At 57.1% G+C, this 20,889-nt stretch overlaps 1 protein-coding gene and 1 long non-coding RNA gene across 2 annotated transcripts; one reads left to right on the forward strand and one right to left on the reverse strand.

The window, feature by feature from the left end:
* Positions 1-504: 504 nt before the first annotated feature.
* On the reverse strand, positions 505-10,815 carry LOC146751249 (uncharacterized). Its single transcript, XR_014941758.1, has 3 exons — positions 10,409-10,815; positions 2,097-2,159; positions 505-643 (listed from the first exon to the last, which is right to left on the reverse strand). It is a non-coding gene; the product is annotated as an uncharacterized LOC146751249 (long non-coding RNA).
* A 1,789-nt stretch (positions 10,816-12,604) lies between these two features.
* On the forward strand, positions 12,605-20,564 carry ARMC5 (armadillo repeat containing 5). Its single transcript, XM_085535124.1, has 4 exons — positions 12,605-13,591; positions 15,373-15,480; positions 19,890-20,351; positions 20,464-20,564. Exons 1-4 carry the CDS (start codon positions 13,282-13,284, stop codon positions 20,562-20,564), a joined length of 981 nt encoding a protein of 326 aa, XP_085391250.1. The 5' UTR covers positions 12,605-13,281.
* The last annotated feature ends 325 nt before the right edge of the window (positions 20,565-20,889 follow it).

Raw genomic sequence — 20,889 nt, forward strand, 5'->3', positions numbered from 1 at the left:
TCCCATAGGGTTTAATAGGGGGAGGTCCCATAGGGTTTAATTATGGGGGGGGGTCCCATAGGGTTGAATGGGGTTAATTTGGGGGGGGTCCCATAGGGTTGAATGGGGTTAATTTGGGGGGGGTCCCATAGGGTTGAATGGGGTTAATTTGGGGGGGGGTCCCATAGGGTTGAATGGGGGGGGAGCCCCATAGGGTTGAATGGGGTTAATTTGGGGGGGGTCCCATAGGGTTTAATAGGGGGAGGTCCCATAGGGTTTAATTATGGGGGGGGGTCCCATAGGGTTTAATGGGGTTAATTTGGGGGGGGGTCCCATAGGGTTGAATGGGGTTAATTTGGGGGGGGTCCCATAGGGTTGAATGGGGTTAATTTGGGGGGGGTCCCATAGGGTTGAATGGGGTTAATTTGGGGGGGGGTCCCATAGGGTTGAATGGGGTTAATTTGGGGGGGGTCCCATAGGGTTTAATAGGGGGGGGGGATCACCTGGTGTGGCAGCAGCATTGGGGGGTCTCCTTGTGGGGGGGGTCCCCCGGGGGGGCCCACGGGGGGCGGAGCCGAAGGGTCTTCAACATGGCCGCCCTCGGCGTCCCCCTGCTGGGGGGGGGAGGGGGCCGGGCGGCCCAGCCTGCGCCCCACACAGCCGCCTATGGGGCAGAGTAACGGGGTTATGGGGTGGGGATGGGGCTGCCCCATAAGTGTGGGGCGGATATGGGGCAGAGTAAGGGGGTTATGGGGTGGGGATGGGGCTGCCCCATAAGTGTGAGGTGGATATGGGGCAGAGTAAGGGCGTTATGGGGTGGGGATGGGGCTGCCCCATAAGTGTGGGGTGGATATGGGGCAGAATAATGGGGTTATGGGGTGGCTATGGGGCTGCCCCATAAGTGTGGGGTGGGTATGGGGCAAAATAAGGGGGTTATGGGATGGGGATGGGGCTGCCCCATAAGTGTGGGGTGGGTATGGGGCAGAGTAAGGGGGTTATGGAGGGGGGATGGGGCTGCCCCATAAGTGTGGGGCGTATATGGGGCAGAGTAAAGGGGTTATGGGATGGGTATGGGGCTGCCCCATAAGTGTGGGGTGGATATGGGGCTACCCCATAAATATGGGGTGGATATGGGGCAGAATAATGGGGTTATGGGGGGGCTATGGGGCTGCCCCATAAGTGTGGGGTGGATATGGGGTGGCTATGGGGCTGCCCCATAAGTGTGGGGTGGATATGGGGTGGCTATGGGGCTGCCCCATAAGTGTGGGGTGCGGATATGGGAGTTATGGGGTGGCTATGGGGCTGCCCCATAAGTGTGGGGTGCGGATATGGGGGTTATGGGGGGGGATGGGGCTGCCCCATAAGTGTGGGGTGGATATGGGGCAGAATAAGGGGGTTATGGGGTGGGGATGGGGCTGCCCCATAAGTGTGGGGTGCGGATATGGGGGTTATGGGGTGGGGATGGGGCTGCCCCATAAGTGTGGGGTGGGTATGGGGCAGAGTAATGGGGTTATGGGGTGGACATGGGGCCGCCCCATAAGTGTGGGGTGCGGATATGGGGGTTATGGGGTGGCTATGGGGCTGCCCCATAAGTGTGGGGTGCGGATATGGGGGTTATGGGGTGGATATGGGGCTGCCCCATAAGCATGGGGTGTGGATATGGGGTGGCTATGGGGCTGCCCCATAAGTATGGGGTGCGGATATGGGGGTTATGGGTGGATATGGGGCTGCCCCATAAGTGTGGGGTGCGGATATGGGGGTTATGGGGTGGCTATGGGGCTGCCCCATAAGTGTGGGGTGCGGATATGGGGGTTATGGGGTGGCTATGGGGTGGCTATGGGGCTGCCCCATAAGTGTGGGGTGCGGATATGGGGGTTATGGGGTGGCTATGGGGCTGCCCCATAAGCATGGGGTGTGGATATGGGGGTTATGGGGTGGCTATGGGGCCGCCCCATAAGTGTGGGGTGCGGATATGGGGGTTATGGGGTGGCTATGGGGCTGCCCCATAAGTGTGGGGTGTGGATATGGGGGTTATGGGGTGGCTATGGGGCTGCCCCATAAGTGTGGGGTGTGGATATGGGGTGGCTATGGGGCTGCCCCATAAGTGTGGGTCCCACCTGTGTGTGCCGGGCCGTCCTCCTCCTCCTCACACGGCACTTCCACGGTGTCGGTGGGGCGGCCTGAAATGGGGCAGTTGTGGGGTCACAATATGGGACCCCATAGATGGCCCCATAGATGGGCTGCCCCATAAGTGTGGGGCCCCATAGAGATGCCATGTTGCCCCATAAGTGAGTGACCCCACAGAGACCCCATAACTCCACATTAAGGCCCCACAGCCCCATAACCCCATAGAAACCCCATAACCCCACACAGTGACCCTATAACCCCACAGAGACCCCATAGTGCCCCATAACCCCATAGAGACTCTATAGTGACCCCATAACCCCACACACTGACCTCATAACCCCATGTTCTGACCCCATAACCCCACATTCAGCCCCATTGCTGCCCCATAACCCCCAGTCCGGCCCCATAACCCCACAGAGCCCCATTGCTGCCCTATAATCCCTTACACTGACCCCATAACCCCACAGAGCCCCATTGCTGCCCTATAACCCCTTACACTGACCCCATAACCCCACAGTCCGGACCCATAACCCCACAGAGCCCCATTACTGCCCTATAACCCCTTACACTGACCCCATAACCCCACAGAGCCCCACTGCCACCCCATAACCGCTTACACTGACCCCATAACCCCACAGAGCCCCATTGCTGCCCTATAACCCCTTACACTGACCCCATAACCCCACAGTCCGGACCCATAACCCCACAGAGCCCCATTGCTGCCCTATAACCCCTTACACTGACCCCATAACCCCACAGTCCGGACCCATAACCCCACAGAGCCCCATTACTGCCCTATAACCCCTTACACTGACCCCATAACCCCACAGAGCCCCACTGCCACCCCATAACCGCTTACACTGACCCCATAACCCCACAGAGCCCCATTGCTGCCCTATAACCCCTTACACTGACCCCATAACCCCACAGTCCGGACCCATAACCCCACAGAGCCCCATTGCTGCCCTATAACCCCTTACACTGACCCCATAACCCCACAGAGCCCCACTGCCACCCCATAACCGCTTACACTGACCCCATAACCCCACAGAGCCCCATTGCTGCCCTATAATCCCTTACACTGACCCCATAACCCCACAGAGCCCCATTGCTGCCCCATAATCCCTTACACTGACCCCATAACCCCACAGAGCCCCATTGCTGCCCTATAACCCCTTACAATGACCCCATAACCCCACAGCCTGACCCCATAACCTCACAGAGCCCCATTGCTGCCCTATAACCCCTTACACTGACCCCATAACCCCACAGAGCCCCATTGCTGCCCTATAACCCCTTACACTGACCCCATAACCCCACAGAGCCCCATTGCTGCCCTATAACCCCTTACACTGACCCCATAACCCCACAGAGCCCCATTGCTGCCCTATAACCCCTTACACTGACCCCATAACCCCATAGTCCGGCCCCATAACCCCACAGAGCCCCATTGCTGCCCTATAACCCCTTACACTGACCCATCACCCCACAGCCCGACCCCATAACCCCACAGTCTGGCCCTATAACCCCACAGAGCCCCACTGCCGCCCCATAACCCCTTACACTGACCCCATAACCCCACAGCCCGACCCCATAACCCCACAGAGCCCCATTGCTGCCCTATAACCCCACACACTGACCCCATAACCCCACAGAGCCCCATTGCTGCCCTATAACCCCTTACACTGACCCCATAACCCCCACAGTCCGGCCCCATAACCCCACAGAGCCCCATTGCTGCCCTATAACCCCTTACACTGACCCCATAACCCCACAGTCTGTCCCCATAACCCCACAGAGCCCCATTGCTGCCCTATAATCCCTTACACTGACCCCATAACCCCACAGTCTGGCCCCATAGCCCCCCATAGAGCCCCATTGCTGCCCTATAACCCCTTACACTGACCCCATAACCCCACAGTCCGGCCCCATAACCCCACAGAGCCCCATTGCTGCCCTATAACCCCTTACACTGACCCCATAACCCCACAGAGCCCCATTGCTGCCCTATAACCCCTTACACTGACCCCATAACCCCACAGAGCCCCATTGCTGCCCTATAACCCCTTACACTGACCCCATAACCCCACAGAGCCCCATTGCTGCCCTATAATCCCTTACACTGACCCCATAACCCCACAGAGCCCCATTGCTGCCCTATAACCCCTTACACTGACCCCATAACCCCACAGCCCGACCCCATAACCCCACAGAGCCCCATTGCTGCCCTATAATCCCTTACACTGACCCCATAACCCCACAGAGCCCCATTGCTGCCCTATAACCCCTTACACTGACCCCATAACCCCACAGAGCCCCATTGCTGCCCTATAACCCCTTACACTGACCCCATACCCCACAGTCCGGCCCCATAACCCCACAGAGCCCCATTGCTGCCCTATAACCCCTTACACTGACCCCATAACCCCACAGAGCCCCCTTGCTGCCCTATAACCCCTTACACTGACCCCATAACCCCACAGAGCCCCATTGCTGCCCTATAACCCCTTACACTGACCCCATAACCCCACAGCCCGACCCCACAACCCCACAGAGCCCCACTGCCGCCCCATAATCCCTTACACTGGCCCCATAACCCCACAGTCCGGCCCCATAACCCCACAGTTCGACCCCATAGCCCCCCATTCAGCCCCATAGCCGCCCATACACCCCCACATCACCCCATTCCCACCCCATAGACCCCATAACCCCCCCCTTCATAAACCCTCATAAACCCCCATTACCCCCCATAAACCCCCATAAGCCCCCGTTCACCCCCATTCACCCCTATAAGCCCCCTCATAGACCCCCAATCCTCCCCCAATCCCCCCTATAAGCACCCATTCACCCCCATAAACCCCCTCATAGACCCCCATTAACCCCCATTACCCCCTATTCACCCCCATTAGCCTCCTCATAACCCCCAAAAACCCCCATAACACCCCATTACCCCCCAATCCCCCTCATAACCCCCCATTACCCCCAATCCCCCTCATAGACCCCCATTACCCCCTATAAGCCCCATCATAGACCCCCATAAACCCCCTCATAGATCCCCATTAACCCCTATAAGCCCCCTCATAGACCCCATTACCCCCCATTCACCCCCTCACAGACCCCATTAGCCCTCATAAACCCTCTCATAGACCCCCATCAACCCCATAAGCCCCCATTAACCCAGTCATAAATCCCCAATCCCCCCCAATCCCTCCCATTAACCCCCAGTACCCCCCATAAGCCCCCTCATAGACCCCCATAAACTCCCATTAACCCCTATAAACCCCTCACAGACCCCCATTACCCCCCATAAGCCCCCTCATAGACCCCCATAAACCCCCATTACCCCTTAACCCCCCCAATTAACCCCCATAAACCACAATTAACCCCTATAAACCCCCTCAAAGACCCCCATTACGCCCCATAAACCCCCATAAACCCCCAATTCCCCCCATTACCCCCTCATAAACCCCCATTAACCCCCTCACAGACCCCCATTCACCCCAATAAACCCCCATTACCCCCATAAGCCCCCTCATAGACCCCCATTAACCCCCATTCACCCCATTCACCCCCTCACAGACCCCCATTAACCCCCATTCACCCCATAACCCCCCATTAGCCCCCTCACAGACCCCCATTAACCCCATAACCCCCCAGTCACCCCCTCACAGACCCCCATTAACACCCATTAACACCATTACCCCCCATTAACCCCCTCACAGACCCCCATTAACCCCCATTCACCCCATTACCCCCCATTAACCCCCTCACAGACCCCATTAACCCCCATTAACCCCATAACCCCCATTAACCCCCTCACAGACCCCCATTAACCCCATAACCCCCCATTAACCCCCTCACAGACCCCCATTAACCCCTATGAGCCCCCTCACAGACCCCCATTAACCCCCATTCACCCCATAACCCCCCATTAACCCCCTCACAGACCCCCATTAACCCCCATTAACCCCATAACCCCCCATTAACCCAGTCACAGACCCCCATTAACCCCCATTAACCCCATAACCCCCCATTAACCCCCTCACAGACCCCCATTAACCCCCATTCCCCCCCATTAAACCCCCCCATTAACCCCATAACCCCCCATTAACCCCCTCACAGACCCCCATTAACCCCATTACCCCCATTAACCCCCTCACAGACTCCCATTAACCCCCATTCACCCCATAACCCCCCATTAACCCCCTCACAGACCCCCATTAACCCCCATTCACCCCATAACCCCCCATTCACCCCCTCACAGACCCCCATTCACCCCATAACCCCCCTCACAGACCCCCATTAACCCCCATTCACCCCATAACCCCCCATTCACCCCCTCACAGACCCCCATTCACCCCATAACCCCCATTAACCCCCTCACAGACCCCCATTAACCCCCATTCACCCCATAACCCCCCATTAACCCCCTCACAGACCCCCATTAACCCCCATTCACCCCATAACCCCCCATTCACCCCCTCACAGACCCCCATTAACCCCCATTCACCCCATAACCCCCCATTCACCCCCTCACAGACCCCATTAACCCCCATTCACCCCATAACCCCCATTCACCCCTCACAGACCCCATTAACCCCCATTCACCCCATAACCCCCCATTAACCCCCTCACAGACCCCCATAAGCCCCCATTAACCCCATAACCCCCCATTAACCCCCTCACAGACCCCCATTAACCCCCATTCACCCCATTAACCCCCTCATAGACCCCCATTAACCCCCATTCACCCCCTCACAGACCCCCATTAACCCCCATTCACCCCCCACAGACCCCCATTAACCCCATAACCCCCCATTAACCCCCTCACAGACCCCCATAAACCCCCATTCACCCCATTAACCCCCTCACAGACCCCCATTAACCCCCATTAACCCCATAACCCCCCATTAACCCCTATAAACCCCCATTAACCCCCATTCACCCCATTACCCCCCATTAACCCCCTCACAGACCCCCATTAACCCCCATTCACCCCATAACCCCCCATTAACCCCTATGAGCTCCCTCACAGACCCCCATAAGCCCCCATTAACCCCATAACCACCCATTAACCCCCTCATAGACCCCATAAACCCCCATTAACCCTCATAAACCCCCACTAACCCCCATAAGCACCTCATAGACACCCATAAGCCCCCATAAACCTCCATTAACCCCTACAAGCCCTCTCATAGACCCCCATAAACTCCCATTAACCCCTATAAACCCCCTCACAGACCCCCATTAACCCCTATGAGCCCCCTCACAGACCCCATAAGCCCCCATTAACCCCATAACCCCCCATTCACCCCCTCACAGACCCCCATTAACCCCCATTCACCCCATTCACCCCCTCACAGACCCCCATTAACCCCCATTAACCCCATAACCCCCCATTCACCCCCTCACAGACCCCCATTAACCCCCATTAACCCTCATTAACCCCATAACCCCCCATTCACCCCCTCATAGACCCCCATTAACCCCCATTCACCCCATAACCCCCCATTAACCCCTCACAGACCCCCATTAACCCCCATTAACCCCCTCACAGACCCCCATTAACCCCCATTCACCCCATAACCCCCCATTAACCCCCTCACAGACCCCCATTAACCCCCATTAACCCCCTCACAGACCCCCATTAACCCCCATTCACCCCATAACCCCCCATTAACCCCCTCACAGACCCCCATTAACCCCCATTAACCCCCTCACAGACCCCCATTAACCCCCATTCACCCCATAACCCCCCATTAACCCCCTCACAGACCCCCATTAACCCCATAAGCCCCCATTAACCCCCTCACAGACCCCCATTAACCCCCATTCACCCCATAACCCCCCATTAACCCCCTCACAGACCCCATAAACCCCCATTAACCCCCATTACCCCTCATAAACCCCCTAACCCCCCATTAACCCCCTCACAGACCCCCATTCACCCCAATAAACCCCCATTAACCCCCATTACCCCCATTAACCCCCTCAGAAACCCCCATTAACCCCCATTCACCCCATTACCCCCCATTCACCCCCTCACAGACCCCCATTAACCCCCATTCACCCCATAACCCCCCATTCACCCCTCACAGACCCCCATTAACCCCTATGAGCCCCCTCACAGACCCCCATTAACCCCCATTCACCCCATAACCCCCATTAACCCCCTCACAGACCCCCATTAACCCCCATTCACCCCATAACCCCCCATTAACCCCCTCACAGACCCCCATTAACCCCCATTCACCCCCATAACCCCCATTAACCCCTCTAAGCCCCCTCATAGACCCCCATAATCCCCATTACCCCCTATAAGCCCCCTCATAGACCCCCATTAACCCCCATTCACCCTATAACCCCCCATTAACCCCCTCACAGACCCCCATTAACCCCCATTAACCCCATAACCCCCCATTAACCCCCTCATAGACCCCCATTAACCCCCATTCACCCCATAACCCCCCATTCACCCCCTCACAGACACCCATTAACCCCCATTCACCACATAACCCCCCATTAATCCCCTCACAGACCCCCATTAACCCCCATTACCCCCCATTAACCCCCTCACAGACCCCCATTAACCCCCATTCACCCCATAACCCCCCATTAACCCCTATAAGCCCCCTCATAGACCCCCATAATCCCCATTACCCCCTCTAAGCCCCCTCAGAGACCCCCATTACCCCCATAAACCCCCTCATAAACCCTCATAGACCCCCATTAACCCCATAAGCCCCCATAAACCCCCATTAACCCCCATAAACCCCCTCATAAACCCTCATAGACCCCCATTAACCCCATAAGCCCCCATAAACCTCCATTAACCCCTACAAGCCCCCTCACAGACCCCCATTAACCCCCATTCACCCCATAACCCCCATTACCCCCTCACAGACCCCCATTAACCCCATAACCCCCCATTAACCCCCTCACAGACCCCCATTAACCCCCATTCACCCCATAACCCCCCATTAACCCCCTCACAGACCCCCATTAACCCCCATTCACCCACATAAGCCCCCATTAACCCCTATAAGCCCCCTCATAGATCCCCATTAACCCCCATTACCCCCCATAAACCCCCTCATAGACCCCCATTAACCCCATAAGCCCCCATAAACCTCCATTAACCCCTACAAGCCCCCTCATAGACCCCCATAATCCCCATTACCCCCTCTAAGCCCCCTCAGAGACCCCCATTACCCCCATAAACCCCCTCATAAACCCTCATAGACCCCCATTAACCCCCATTCACCCCATTACCCCCCATTAACCCCCTCAAAGACCCCCATTAACCCCTATGAGCCCCCTCACAGACCCCCATTAACCCCCATTCACCCCATAACCCCCCATTAACCCCCTCACAGACCCCCATTAACCCCCATTAACCCCATTACCCCCCATTAACCCCCTCACAGACCCCCATTAACCCCCATTCACCCCATTACCCCCCATTAACCCCCTCACAGAGCCCCATTAACCCCCATTCACCCCATTACCCCCCATTAACCCCCTCACAGACCCCCATAACCCCCCAATAACCCCCTCACAGACCCCCATTAACCCCCATAACCCCACATTAACCCCCTCACAGACCCCCATTAACCCCCATTCACCCCCATAACCCCCATTAACCCCTCTAAGCCCCCTCATAGACCCCCATTAACCCCATTCACCCCCATAAACCCCCATTACCCCCCATAAGCCCCCTCATAGACTCCCATTAACCCCATTAGCCCCCATAAACCCAGTCATAAATCCCCAATGCCCCCCATTAACCCCCAGTACCCCCCATAAGCCCCCTCATAGACCCCCATAAACCCCCATTACCCCCTAACCCCCCCAATTAACCCCCATAAACCACAATTAACCCCTATAAACCCCCTCAAAGACCCCCATTACCCCCATAAACCCCCATTAACCCCCAATTCCCCCCATTACCCCCCTCATAAACCCCCATTAACCCCCAATCCCCCTCATAACCCCCCATTAATCCCTATTAACCCCCTCATAGACCACAATGAACCCCCATAAGCCCCCATTAACCCCATCACAGACCCCCATTCACCCCAATAAACCCCCATTAACCCCCATTACCCCCATTCACCCCCTCATAGACCCCCATTAACCCCTCTAAGCCCCCTCACAGACCCCCATAGACCCCCATTCACCCCATAACCCCCCAATCCCCCCATTACCCCCCATTAACCCCCCATCCCCCCCCCCCCCAAAATGGCGCCCAACTAACTCTATCCGTGCCCCGTTCCCGCCGGTGTCCCGGCCGCCATCTTACCTCTCCCGGCCGGGGGGGGCGGCGCGATGGCGGCTGTAGGAGGAGCAGAAATGGCGGCTCCTCCCTCAGCTTCCCTCACAAAATGGCGCCCGATCGCGGCCTACTCCTCCTCCTTCAGCCTCCTTCCCTTATGGGTGTTAGAACCCCAAGATTTAACGCTCTCAATCCGGTTTAAACGCCTTCAAGGTCTCGTTTCTCCTCCCCCGGCTCCATAACGGAGCTCAATTGGTCACCCCCCCCCCATTTAAAACCGGGGGGGTGACGGGAAATGGAGTCCGAGCTCCGCGCTGCCCCCAGCGCCAAAATGGCGCCCGGCGAGACGCCAGAAGAAGGAGGCGCCAAAGGAAATCTCGCGAGAGTTGCGGCTCCCCCTATATAAATAATATAACAGAAAAAAGATCTCGCGAGAGTTTGGGATGAAGGGATGGGGAGGAGAGAAGGAGGCGCCAAAGGAAATCTCGCGAGAGTTGCGGCTCAGTTTATAAAATTAATAGAAGTGAAAAAAGATCTCGCGAGAGTTTGAGATGAAGGGATGGGGGTGAGAGAAGGAGGCGCCAAAAAAAAATCTCGCGAGAGTTGCGGCTCCCTCATAGAATTAATGGAAGTGAAAAAAGATCTCGCGAGAGTTTGGGATGAAGGGATTTGGGTGAGAGCAGGAGGCGCCAAAGGAAATCTCGCGAGAGTTGCGGCTCCCTCAATAGAACTAATGGAAGTGAAAAAAGATCTCGCGAGAGTTTGAGATGAAGGGATGGGGGTGAGAGAAGGAGGCGCCAAAGGAAATCTCGCGAGAGTTGCGGCTACCCCTATAAAAATAATGTAATAGAGAAAGGATCTCGCGAGAGTTTGGGATGAAGGGATGGGGAGGAGAGAAGGAGGCGCCAAAGGAAATCTCGCGAGAGTTACGGCTCCCCCGATAGATCTAATGGAAGTGAAAAAAGATCTCGCGAGAGTTTGAGATGAAGGGATGGGGGTGAGAGAAGGAGGCGCCAAAGGAAATCTCGCGAGAGTTGCGTCTCCCTCGATAGATCTAATGGAAGTGAAAAAAGATCTCGCGAGAGTTTGAGATGAAGGGATCGAGAGGAGAGAAGGAGGCGCCAAAGGAAATCTCGCGAGAGTTGAGGCTCCCCCGATAGAATGAATAGAAGTGAAAAAAAGATCTCGCGAGAGTTTGGGATGAAGGGATGGGGGTGAGAGAAGGAGGCGCCAAAGGAAATCTCGCGAGAGTTGCGGCTCCCTCATAGAATTAATAGAAGTGAAAAAAGATCTCGCGAGAGTTTGGGATGAAGGGATGGGGGTGAGAGAAGGAGGCGCCAAAGGAAATCTCGCGAGGGTTGCGGCTCCCTCGATAGAACTAATGGAAGTGAAAAAAGATCTCGCGAGAGTTTGGGATGAAGGGATGGGGGTGAGAGAAGGAGGCGCCAAAGGAAATCTCGCGAGAATTGCGGCTCACTCGATTAAATTAATAGAAGTGAAAAAAGATCTCGCGAGAGTTTGAGATGAAGGGATGGGAAGAAGGAGGCGCCAAAGGAAATCTCGCGAGAGTTACGGCTACCTCGATAGAACTAATGGAAGTGAAAAATGATCTCGCGAGAGTTTGGGATGAAGGGATGGGAAGAAGGAGGCGCCAAAGGAAATCTCGCGAGAGTTGTGTCTCCCTCGATAGATCTAATGGAAGTGAAAAAACATCTCGCGTGAGTTTAGGACGAAGGGGGGGGGGATAGAGGAGATCTCGCGAGGTTTGGGGAGAGGGAATGGAGGAGAGATCTCGCGAGGGTTAGAAAGGGAGAAAAGATTAAAGATCTCGCGAAATATGGGGAGAAGGAAGTAAAGATCTCGCGATGTTTGCGGAAGGAGAAGGAAGTGGAGATCTCGCGAGTGTTGGTGAGGAGGTGGAGGAAAGAAATGCGGAGATCTCGCGAGATGTTCTAATAAATGGCCGGACGCTGAGGAAGTCTCGCGAGGTTTGAGAAGTGTGAGGAGGAAACGGAGGTGGAAGTCTCGCGAGATCTGCCATGGTTCGGGGAATAAACTTATGGGCTGAGATCTCGCGAGATTTGACAGGATCCACCAGGAACGCGCGGTGCGATCTCGCGAGATTTCAACCTAAGACCCCCGTGGGGAGGCGGGGAAGTTCTCGCTTAAAGAAGTCTCGCGAGATTTCGTCAAGGAGAAGAGACGCAGCGGAGAGCCGTGACGCGGAAATCTCGCGAGATTTAATCGGGGGAACGCATTGGGAGATATCGCGATGTTTGGGAAAGGGGGGGGGGGAACGGGGCAAGTCTCGCGAGATCTGAGAGACGGGATCGCGTGGGGAGAGATGGGAAATGGAGTCCGGGGAGCCGCCATGTTGGAGCCGCCATTACGGGTTCGCCTCAAACTTCCGGTCCGCCTCTCTGAGCTCCGCCTACTCCTCTCATTTCCGGCCTCCTGCTCCTACTTCCGGTGTTTTGACAACAACTTCCGGTCTTTCCCTTCTCTTCCGTCTCGGAGCCGCGTGGCATTCTGGGAGCTGTAGTCCACTTCCGCTTTTCTCTATACATCCCCACATAGAACCGGGAAGGGACCGAGTGTTTTTGGCTCCGGGTTGGCGTCAGGCCTTTATCGGCTCTTTTAAGGGCCGCACTTCCTACTTCCGGTGTGTTTCCACACAACTTCCGGTCTTATCCCCACAACTTCCGGTGTCTTGGTGACAACATCCGGTTCTTTTAGCCCACAACTTCCGGTCTCTCCCCTTCTCTTCCGGCTCCCACTTCCGCTCTCCCCCTTCTCTTCCGGCTCTGTGCCGCGCGGCACTCTGGGATCTGTAGTCCACTTCCGCTCGCCGATCCGCGTTGCCACACGGGACCGGAAGTGAGGCCGGAACTACATCCGCCATGTTGCCCCCGCGGCCTCCTCCCCTTTCCCTTATGGCGGAGCCTCTTCCCTGGTGCGTGGCCGCTCTTCGCTCTCGAACCGAACCGGCTTTGAGCCGCTCCTTAACGACACTACGGCGATGTCACACCCGGAACCGGAAGGGAACCGAATGTTTCCGGCTCCGGGGCGGGGTCAGGCCTTTATTGGAGCTGTTGGAGCCTCCGTATAAAGGCCGGACTCTGGAATTGGCGCTGAGCGTCGTAGGGAACGTCTGTGTCCAAAAGGGAGGAAGGGACGAGACCCGGAAATGGGGCGGGGTCAAAAGGATCGGTGAGATATCGCGAGATTTGGGGGGGGGGGGTCGCGATATAAGGGGGGGGTATCGCGATATAAGGGGGGATATAGCAGTATAGGGGGGGTATGGGGGCTTAAATGGGGCGGGGTCAAAGGGATCGGTGAGATATCGCGAGATTTGGGGGGGGGGGTATCGCGATATAAGGGGGGTTAAATGGGGCGGGGTCAAAGGGATCGGTGAGATATCGCGAGATTACGGGGGGTGGATCGCGAAATAATGGGTGAGATATCGCGAGATTTGGGGGGGGGATCGCGATATAAGGGGGGATATAGCGATATAATGGGGGGAGGTATCGCGATATTACGGGGGGGAGATCGCGATATAGGGGTGAGATATCGCGAGATTTGGGGGGGGTCGCGATATAATGGGGGAGATATCGCGAGATTACGGGGGGGGATAGCGATATAATGGGGGGAGATATCGCGAGATTACGGGGGGGGATCGCGATATATAGGGGTGAGATATCGCGATATTACGGGGGGGCGATCGCGATATAATGGGGGGGTATCGCGATATAAGGGGGGGATATCGCGATATAGGGGGGTATCTATGAAGTCTTTATGAGGCCCTGTGGGTCTCTATGGGGTCCCTATGGGGCTCTATGGGGTCTCTGTGGGTCGCTATGGGGCTCTATGGGGTCTCTATGGGGCCCTGTGGGGCTCTATGGGGTCCCTATGAGGCCATATGGGGTTTTGGTGGGGTCTCTATGGGGCTCTGGGGGTCTCTATGGGGCTCTGGGGGTCTCTATCGGGCCCTGTGGGGCTCTATGGGGTCCCTATGAGGCCATATGGGGTTTTGGTGGGGTCTCTATGGGGCTCTGGGGGTCTCTATGGGGCTCTGGGGGTCTCTATCGGGCCCTGTGGGGCTCTATGGGGTCCCTATGAGGCCATATGGGGTTTTGGTGGGGTCTCTATGGGGTTCTGGGGGTCTCTATGGGGCCCTGTGGGGCTCTATGGGGTCCCTATGAGGCCATATGGGGTTTTGGTGGGGTCTCTATGGGGCTCTGTAGGTCTCTATGGGGCTCTTGGGGTCTCTATGGGGCCCTGTGGGGCTCTATGGGGTCCCTATGGGGCTCTATGGGGTCTCTGTGGGTCGCTATGGGGCTCTATGGGGTCTCTATGGGGCCCTGTGGGGCTCTATGGGGTCCCTATGAGGCCATATGGGGTTTTGGTGGGGTCTCTATGGGGCTCTATGGGGTCCCTATGAGGCCATATGGGGTTTTGGTGGGGTCTCTATGGGGCTCTGGGGGTCTCTATGGGGCCCTGTGGGGCTCTATGGGGTCCCTATGGGGCCATATGGGGTTTTGGTGGGGTCTCTATGGGGCTCTGGGGGTCTCTATGGGGTCCCTATGGGGCTCTATGGGGTCCCTATGAGGCCATATGGGGTTTTGGTGGGTCTCTATGGGGCTCTTGGGGTCCCTATGGGGTCCCTGTAGGGCTCTATGGGGTCCCTATGAGGCCATATGGGGCTTTGGTGGGGTCTCTATGGGGCTCTGGGGGTCTCTATGGGGCTCTGGGGGTCTCTATGGGGTCCCTATGAGGCCATATGGGGTTTAGGTGGGGTCTCTATGGGGCTCTGGGGGTCTCTATGGGGCTCTTATGGTCTCTATGGGGCCCTGTGGGGCTCTATGGGGTCCCTATGGGGCCATATGGGGTTTTGGTGGGGTCTCTATGGGGCTCTGGGGGTCTCTATGGGGCTCTGGGGGTCTCTATGGGGTCAGTGTGACCCCATTGTTCCCCATTGCTGCCCCACACAGTGACACTATTGAGCTCCCCGGGACCCGAAAGCATCTGGAACCGGGCGGCTCGAGCGCTGGCCAACCTGGCTCTAGAACCCGAGGGGGCACGGGACGTCCTCGAGGCAGGTCAGTGGGGCGCTATGGGGGTCTATGGGGGCGCTATGGGGCTCTATGGGGTCTCTGTGGGTCACTATGGGGCTCTATGGGGTCTCTGTGGGTAGCTATGGGGCCCTATGGGGGCGCTATGGGGCTCTATGGGGCTCTATGGGGCTCTATGGGGTCTCTGTGGGTCACTATGGGGCCCTATGGGGGCGCTATGGGGCTCTATGGGGTCTCTGTGGGTCGCTATGGGGCCTTATGGGGGCGCTATGGGGCTCTATGGGGTCTCTGTGGGGTCTCTGTGGGTCACTATGGGGTCTCTGTGGGTCACTATGGGGCCATATGGGGTCTCTGTGGGTCACTATGTGGCCCTATGGGGTCTCTGTGGGTCGCTATGGGGCTCTAAGGGGGCGCTATGGGGCTCTATGGGGTCTCTGTGGGTCACTATGGGGCTCTATGGGGTGTCTATGGGGCTCTGTGGGGCCCTATGGGGTCTCTGTGGGTCACTATGTGGCCCTATGGGGTCTCTGTGGGTCGCTATGGGGCTCTATGGGGTCTCTGTGGGTCACTATGGGGCACTATGGGGTCTCTGTGGGTTGCTATGGGACTCTGTGGGGCCCTATGGGGTCTCTGTGGGTCACTATGGGGCTCTATGGGGGCTCTGTGGGTCACTATGGGGCCCTATGGGGGCGCTATGGGGCTCTATGGGGTCTCTGTGGGTCACTATGGGGCTCTATGGGGGCTCTGTGGGTCACTATGGGGCCCTATGGGGTCTCTGTGGGTCGCTATGGGGCTCTATGGGGTGTCTATGGGGCTCTGTGGGGCCCTATGGGGTCTCTGTGGGTCACTATGGGGCTCTATGGTGTCTCTGTGGGTCACTATGGGGCCCTATGGGGGCCCTATGGGGTCTCTGTGGGTCGCTATGGGGCTCTATGGGGTCTCTGTGGGTCACTATGGGGCTCTATGGGGTGTCTATGGGGCTCTGTGGGGCCCTATGGGGTCTCTATGGGTCGCTATGGGGCTCTATGGGGTCTCTGTGGGTCACTATGGGGCGCTATGGGGCTCTATGGGGGCGCTATGGGGCTCTATGGGGTCTCTGTGGGTCGCTATGGGGCTCTATGGGGTGTCTATGGGGCTCTGTGGGGCCCTATGGGGTCTCTGTGGGTCACTATGGTGCCCTATGGGGTCTCTGTGGGTCAGATCCCCCCGTATCCCACCCCACAGACCCCAAACCCCGCGTTCTCCCCCATCTCCCCCTATATCCCCCCTATGTTCCAGGTGCCGCCCCCCTGCTCCAACGGGTTCTCCCCCCATCCAGGTTCTAGATGACCCCATATCCCACCCCATAGACCCCAAACACTGCGTTCTCCCCCCATCCATGTTCTAGATCTCCTCATATCCCACCCCATAGACCCCAAACTATGACTCCGATAGGTTTTCCATCTTCATGAGGTTCTAGATCCCCCCGTATCCCACCCCATAGACCACAAACGTTTTAGATCACCCCATATCCCACCCCATAGACCCCAAACACCGCGTTCTCCCCCCATCTCCCCCTATATCCCCCCCAAACCCCAATTCTCTGCCAACACAGGTTCTAGATGACCCCGTATCCCACCCCATAGACCCCAAACAACGTGTTCTCCCCCCCATCCAGGTTCTAGATCCCCCCATATCCCACCCCACAGACCCCAAACAACATCTCCAACGTGTTCTCTTCCCATCCATGTTCTAGATCCCCCCGTATCCCACCCCATAGACCCCAAACAACATCTCCAACGTGTTCTCCCCCCATCCAGGTTCTAGATCACCCCGTATCCCATCCCATAGACCCCAAACAACATCTCCAACGGGTTCTCCACCACGATAGATTCTAGATCACCCCGTATCCCACCCCACAGACCCCAAACCCCGCGTTCTCCCCCCCATCCAGGTTCTAGATGACCCCATATCCCACCCCACAGACCCCAAACCCCGCGTTCTCCCCCCATCTCCCCCCATATCCCCCCTATGTTCCAGGTGCCGCCCCCCTGCTCCAACGTGTTCTCCCCCCATCCAGGTTCTAGATGACCCCATATCCCACCCCACAGACCCCAAACAACGTGTTCTCCCCCCATCCAGGTTCTAGATCACCCATATCCCACCCCATAGACCCCAAACTATGACTCCGATAGGTTATCCATCTTCATGAGGTTCTAGATCACCCCATATCCCAGCCCATAGACCCCAAACAACACCCCCAATGGGTTCTTCTTCCCTCCAGGTTCTAGATCACCCCATATCCCATCCCATTGACCGCAAACGTTTTAGATCGCCCCAAATCCCACCCCATAGACCCCAAACATTTCCAATGGGTTCTTCCTCCCTCCAGGTTCTAGATGACCCCGTATCCCACCCCATAGACCCCAAACAACGCGTTCTCCCCGCATCCAGGTTCTAGATCACCCCATATCCCACCCCATAGACCACAAACGTTTTAGATCACCCCGTATCCCACCCCATAGACCCCAAACCCCGCGTTCTCCCCCCATCCAGGTTCTAGATCACCCCATATCCCACCCCATAGACCACAAACGTTCCAGATCACCCCATATCCCACCCCATAGACCCCAAACAACATCTCCAACGGGTTCTCCACCACGATAGGTTCTAGATGATGCTATATCCTTCATGAGGTTCTAGATCACCCCATATCCCACCCCATTGACCACAAACGTTCTAGATCCCCCCATATCCCACCCCACAGACCCCAAACACCACGTTCTCCCCCCATCCATGTTCTAGATGACCCCGTATCCCACCCCATAGACCACACACGTTTTAGATCACCCCGTATCCCACCCCATTGACCACAAACGTTCTAGATCCCCCATATCCCACCCCACAGACCCCAAACACCACGTTCTCCCCCCATCCATGTTCTAGATGACCCCGTATCCCACCCCATAGACCACACACGTTTTAGATCACCCCGTATCCCACCCCATAGACCACAAACGTTTTAGATCACCCCATATCCCACCCCACAGACCCCAAACAACGCGTTCTCCCCCCATCCAGGTTCTAGATCACCCCATATCCCACCCCATAGACCCCAAACAACATGTTCTCCCCCCCATCCAGGTTCTAGATGACCCCGTATCCCACCCCATAGACCACAAACGTTCTAGATCCCCCCATATCCCACCCCACAGACCCCAAACAACGCGTTCTCCCCCATCCAGGTTCTAGATCACCCCGTATCCCATCCCATTGACCACAAATGTTCTAGATCCCCCCGTATCCCACCCCACAGACCCCAAACAACGTGTTCTCCCCCCCCCCTATATCCCCCCCAAACCCCAATTCTCTGCCAACACAGGTTCTAGATGATCCTATATCCCACCCCATAGACCCCAAACAACGTGTTCTCCCCCCATCCATGTTCTAGATCACCCCATATCCCACCCCATAGACCACAAACGTTCTAGATCCCCCCATATCTCACCCCACAGACCCCAAACAACGTGTTCTCCCCCCATCCATGTTCTAGATCACCCCGTATCCCACCCCATAGACCACAAACGTTCTAGATCCCCCCGTATCCCACCCCATAGACCCCAAACAACACCCCCAATGGGTTCTTTCTCCCTCCAGGTTCTAGATCACCCCATATCCCAACCCCTTGACCCCAAATGAAGTCCCCAATGGGTTGTCCATTCCTATGAGGTTCTAGGTCACCCCATATCCCACCCCATAGACCCCAAACAACATCTCCAACAGGTTCTCCACCACAATAGGTTCTAGATCACCCCATATCCCACCCCATAGACCCCAAACAATGCATTCGCCCCCCATCCAGGTTCTAGATCCCCCCGTATCCCACCCCATAGACCCCAAACAACATCTCCAATGGGTTCTCCACCACGATAGGTTCTAGATCACCCCGTATTCCACCCCATAGACCCCAAACAACGTGTTCTCCCCCCATCCAGGTTCTAGATCACCCCATATCCCACCCCATAGACCCCAAACAACACCCCCAATGGGTTCTTCCTCCCTCCAGGTTCTAGATGACCCCGTATCCCACCCCATAGACCCCAAACAACATCTCCAACGGGTTCTCCATCATGATAGGTTCTAGATCACCCCATATCCCAACCCCTTGACCCCAAATGATGTCCCCAATGGGTTGTCCATTCCTATGAGGTTCTAGATGATCCTATATCCCACCCCATAGACCCCAAACTATGACTCCGATAGGTTATCCATCTTCATGAGGTTCTAGATCATCCTATATCCCACCCCATAGACCCCAAACAACGTGTTCTCCCCCCATCCAGGTTCTAGATGATCCTATATCCTTCATGAGGTTCTAGATCCCCCCGTATCCCACCCCACAGACCCCAAACCCCGCGTTCTCCCCCATCTCCCCCTATATCCCCCCTATGTTCCAGGTGCCGCCCCGCTGCTGATCTCGGTGACATCCTCGTGTTCCAGCCCCTCGTGCCTGCTCAGCTCCTCTCGCGCCATTCGCATCTTGGCCTCGTCTCCATCCTCCCGCGTCTCCTTATGTCGGGCCGGGGCCCTGGGCGCCATCGCGGCTCGTTTGGCTTCATTACCCCCCACCCACCCGGCCTGTCCTATGGTCACCAGAGCCCTGCGTCACCTCACCGAGCCCCCATTGGTCTCGTGTTATTTACATGAGGCCATTCCGGCTTTGGAGACCCTCACTCAATTGGCCCAAGCCCCCCAACGTGAGTGGCGCCGGCCGGCGTTGGCTGCTATTGCCAACCTGTGCCATAGGGCGGCGCTGAGACCGGCACTGGGGGGTGTGGGGGCTGTGGAGGTGGTGACAAGGGAGGTGATGAGGATGGTGGGGGGGGATGTGGGGAGGGGGCACGGGGGGGGGGGGAGGGGTGGGAATGGGGGGATGGATGGGGGTCACGGTGTTGATGGGGGTCGGGGTGGTCATGATGGGGGTCTTGGTGGTCTTGGGGGTGGTCTTGGGGGTCCTGATGGGGGTCACAGTGGTGGTGGGGGCCTTGGGGGTGGGAATGGGGGGATTGATGGGGATCGTGGGGTTGCTGGCGGTCTTGGGGATGGGCATAATGGGGACATGGGGGGCTTGATGGGGGTCACGGTGGTGGTGGGGGTCTTGGGGGTCCTGATGGGGGTCGTGGGGTTGGTGGGGATCTTGGGGGTCCTGATGGGGGTCATGGTGTTGGTGGGGGTCTTGGGGGTGGGAATGGGGGTCATGGTGTTGGTGGGGGGTCTTGGGGTGGTCATAGGGGACGGGGTGGGCATGGGGGGATTGATGGGGGTCTTGGTGGTGATGGGGGTCTTGATGGGGGTCTTGGTGGTCTTGGGGGTGGTCTCGGGGGTCCTGATGGGGGTCATGGTGTTGATGGGGGTCTTGGGGGTGGGAATGGGGGGATTGATGGGGGTCGTGGGGTT

Source organism: Coturnix japonica, unplaced genomic scaffold, assembly GCF_054131305.1.
Source record: "Coturnix japonica strain WE unplaced genomic scaffold, WE-NBRP24 Scf108, whole genome shotgun sequence".
NCBI lineage: Eukaryota > Metazoa > Chordata > Aves > Galliformes > Phasianidae > Coturnix > Coturnix japonica.

Excerpts from the sequence above, each read along its gene's own strand:
- ARMC5 (XM_085535124.1), top strand. The coding sequence starts at position 13,282 with ATGTTGCCCCCGCGGCCTCCTCCCCTTTCCCTTATGGCGGAGCCTCTT. Across the intron at positions 13,592-15,372 it reads GGGCGGGGTCAAAAGGATCG|TGACACTATTGAGCTCCCCG; the intron begins GTGAGATATCGC and ends TGCCCCACACAG. Across the intron at positions 20,352-20,463 it reads GCACGGGGGGGGGGGGAGGG|TGGTGGTGGGGGCCTTGGGG; the intron begins GTGGGAATGGGG and ends TGGGGGTCACAG.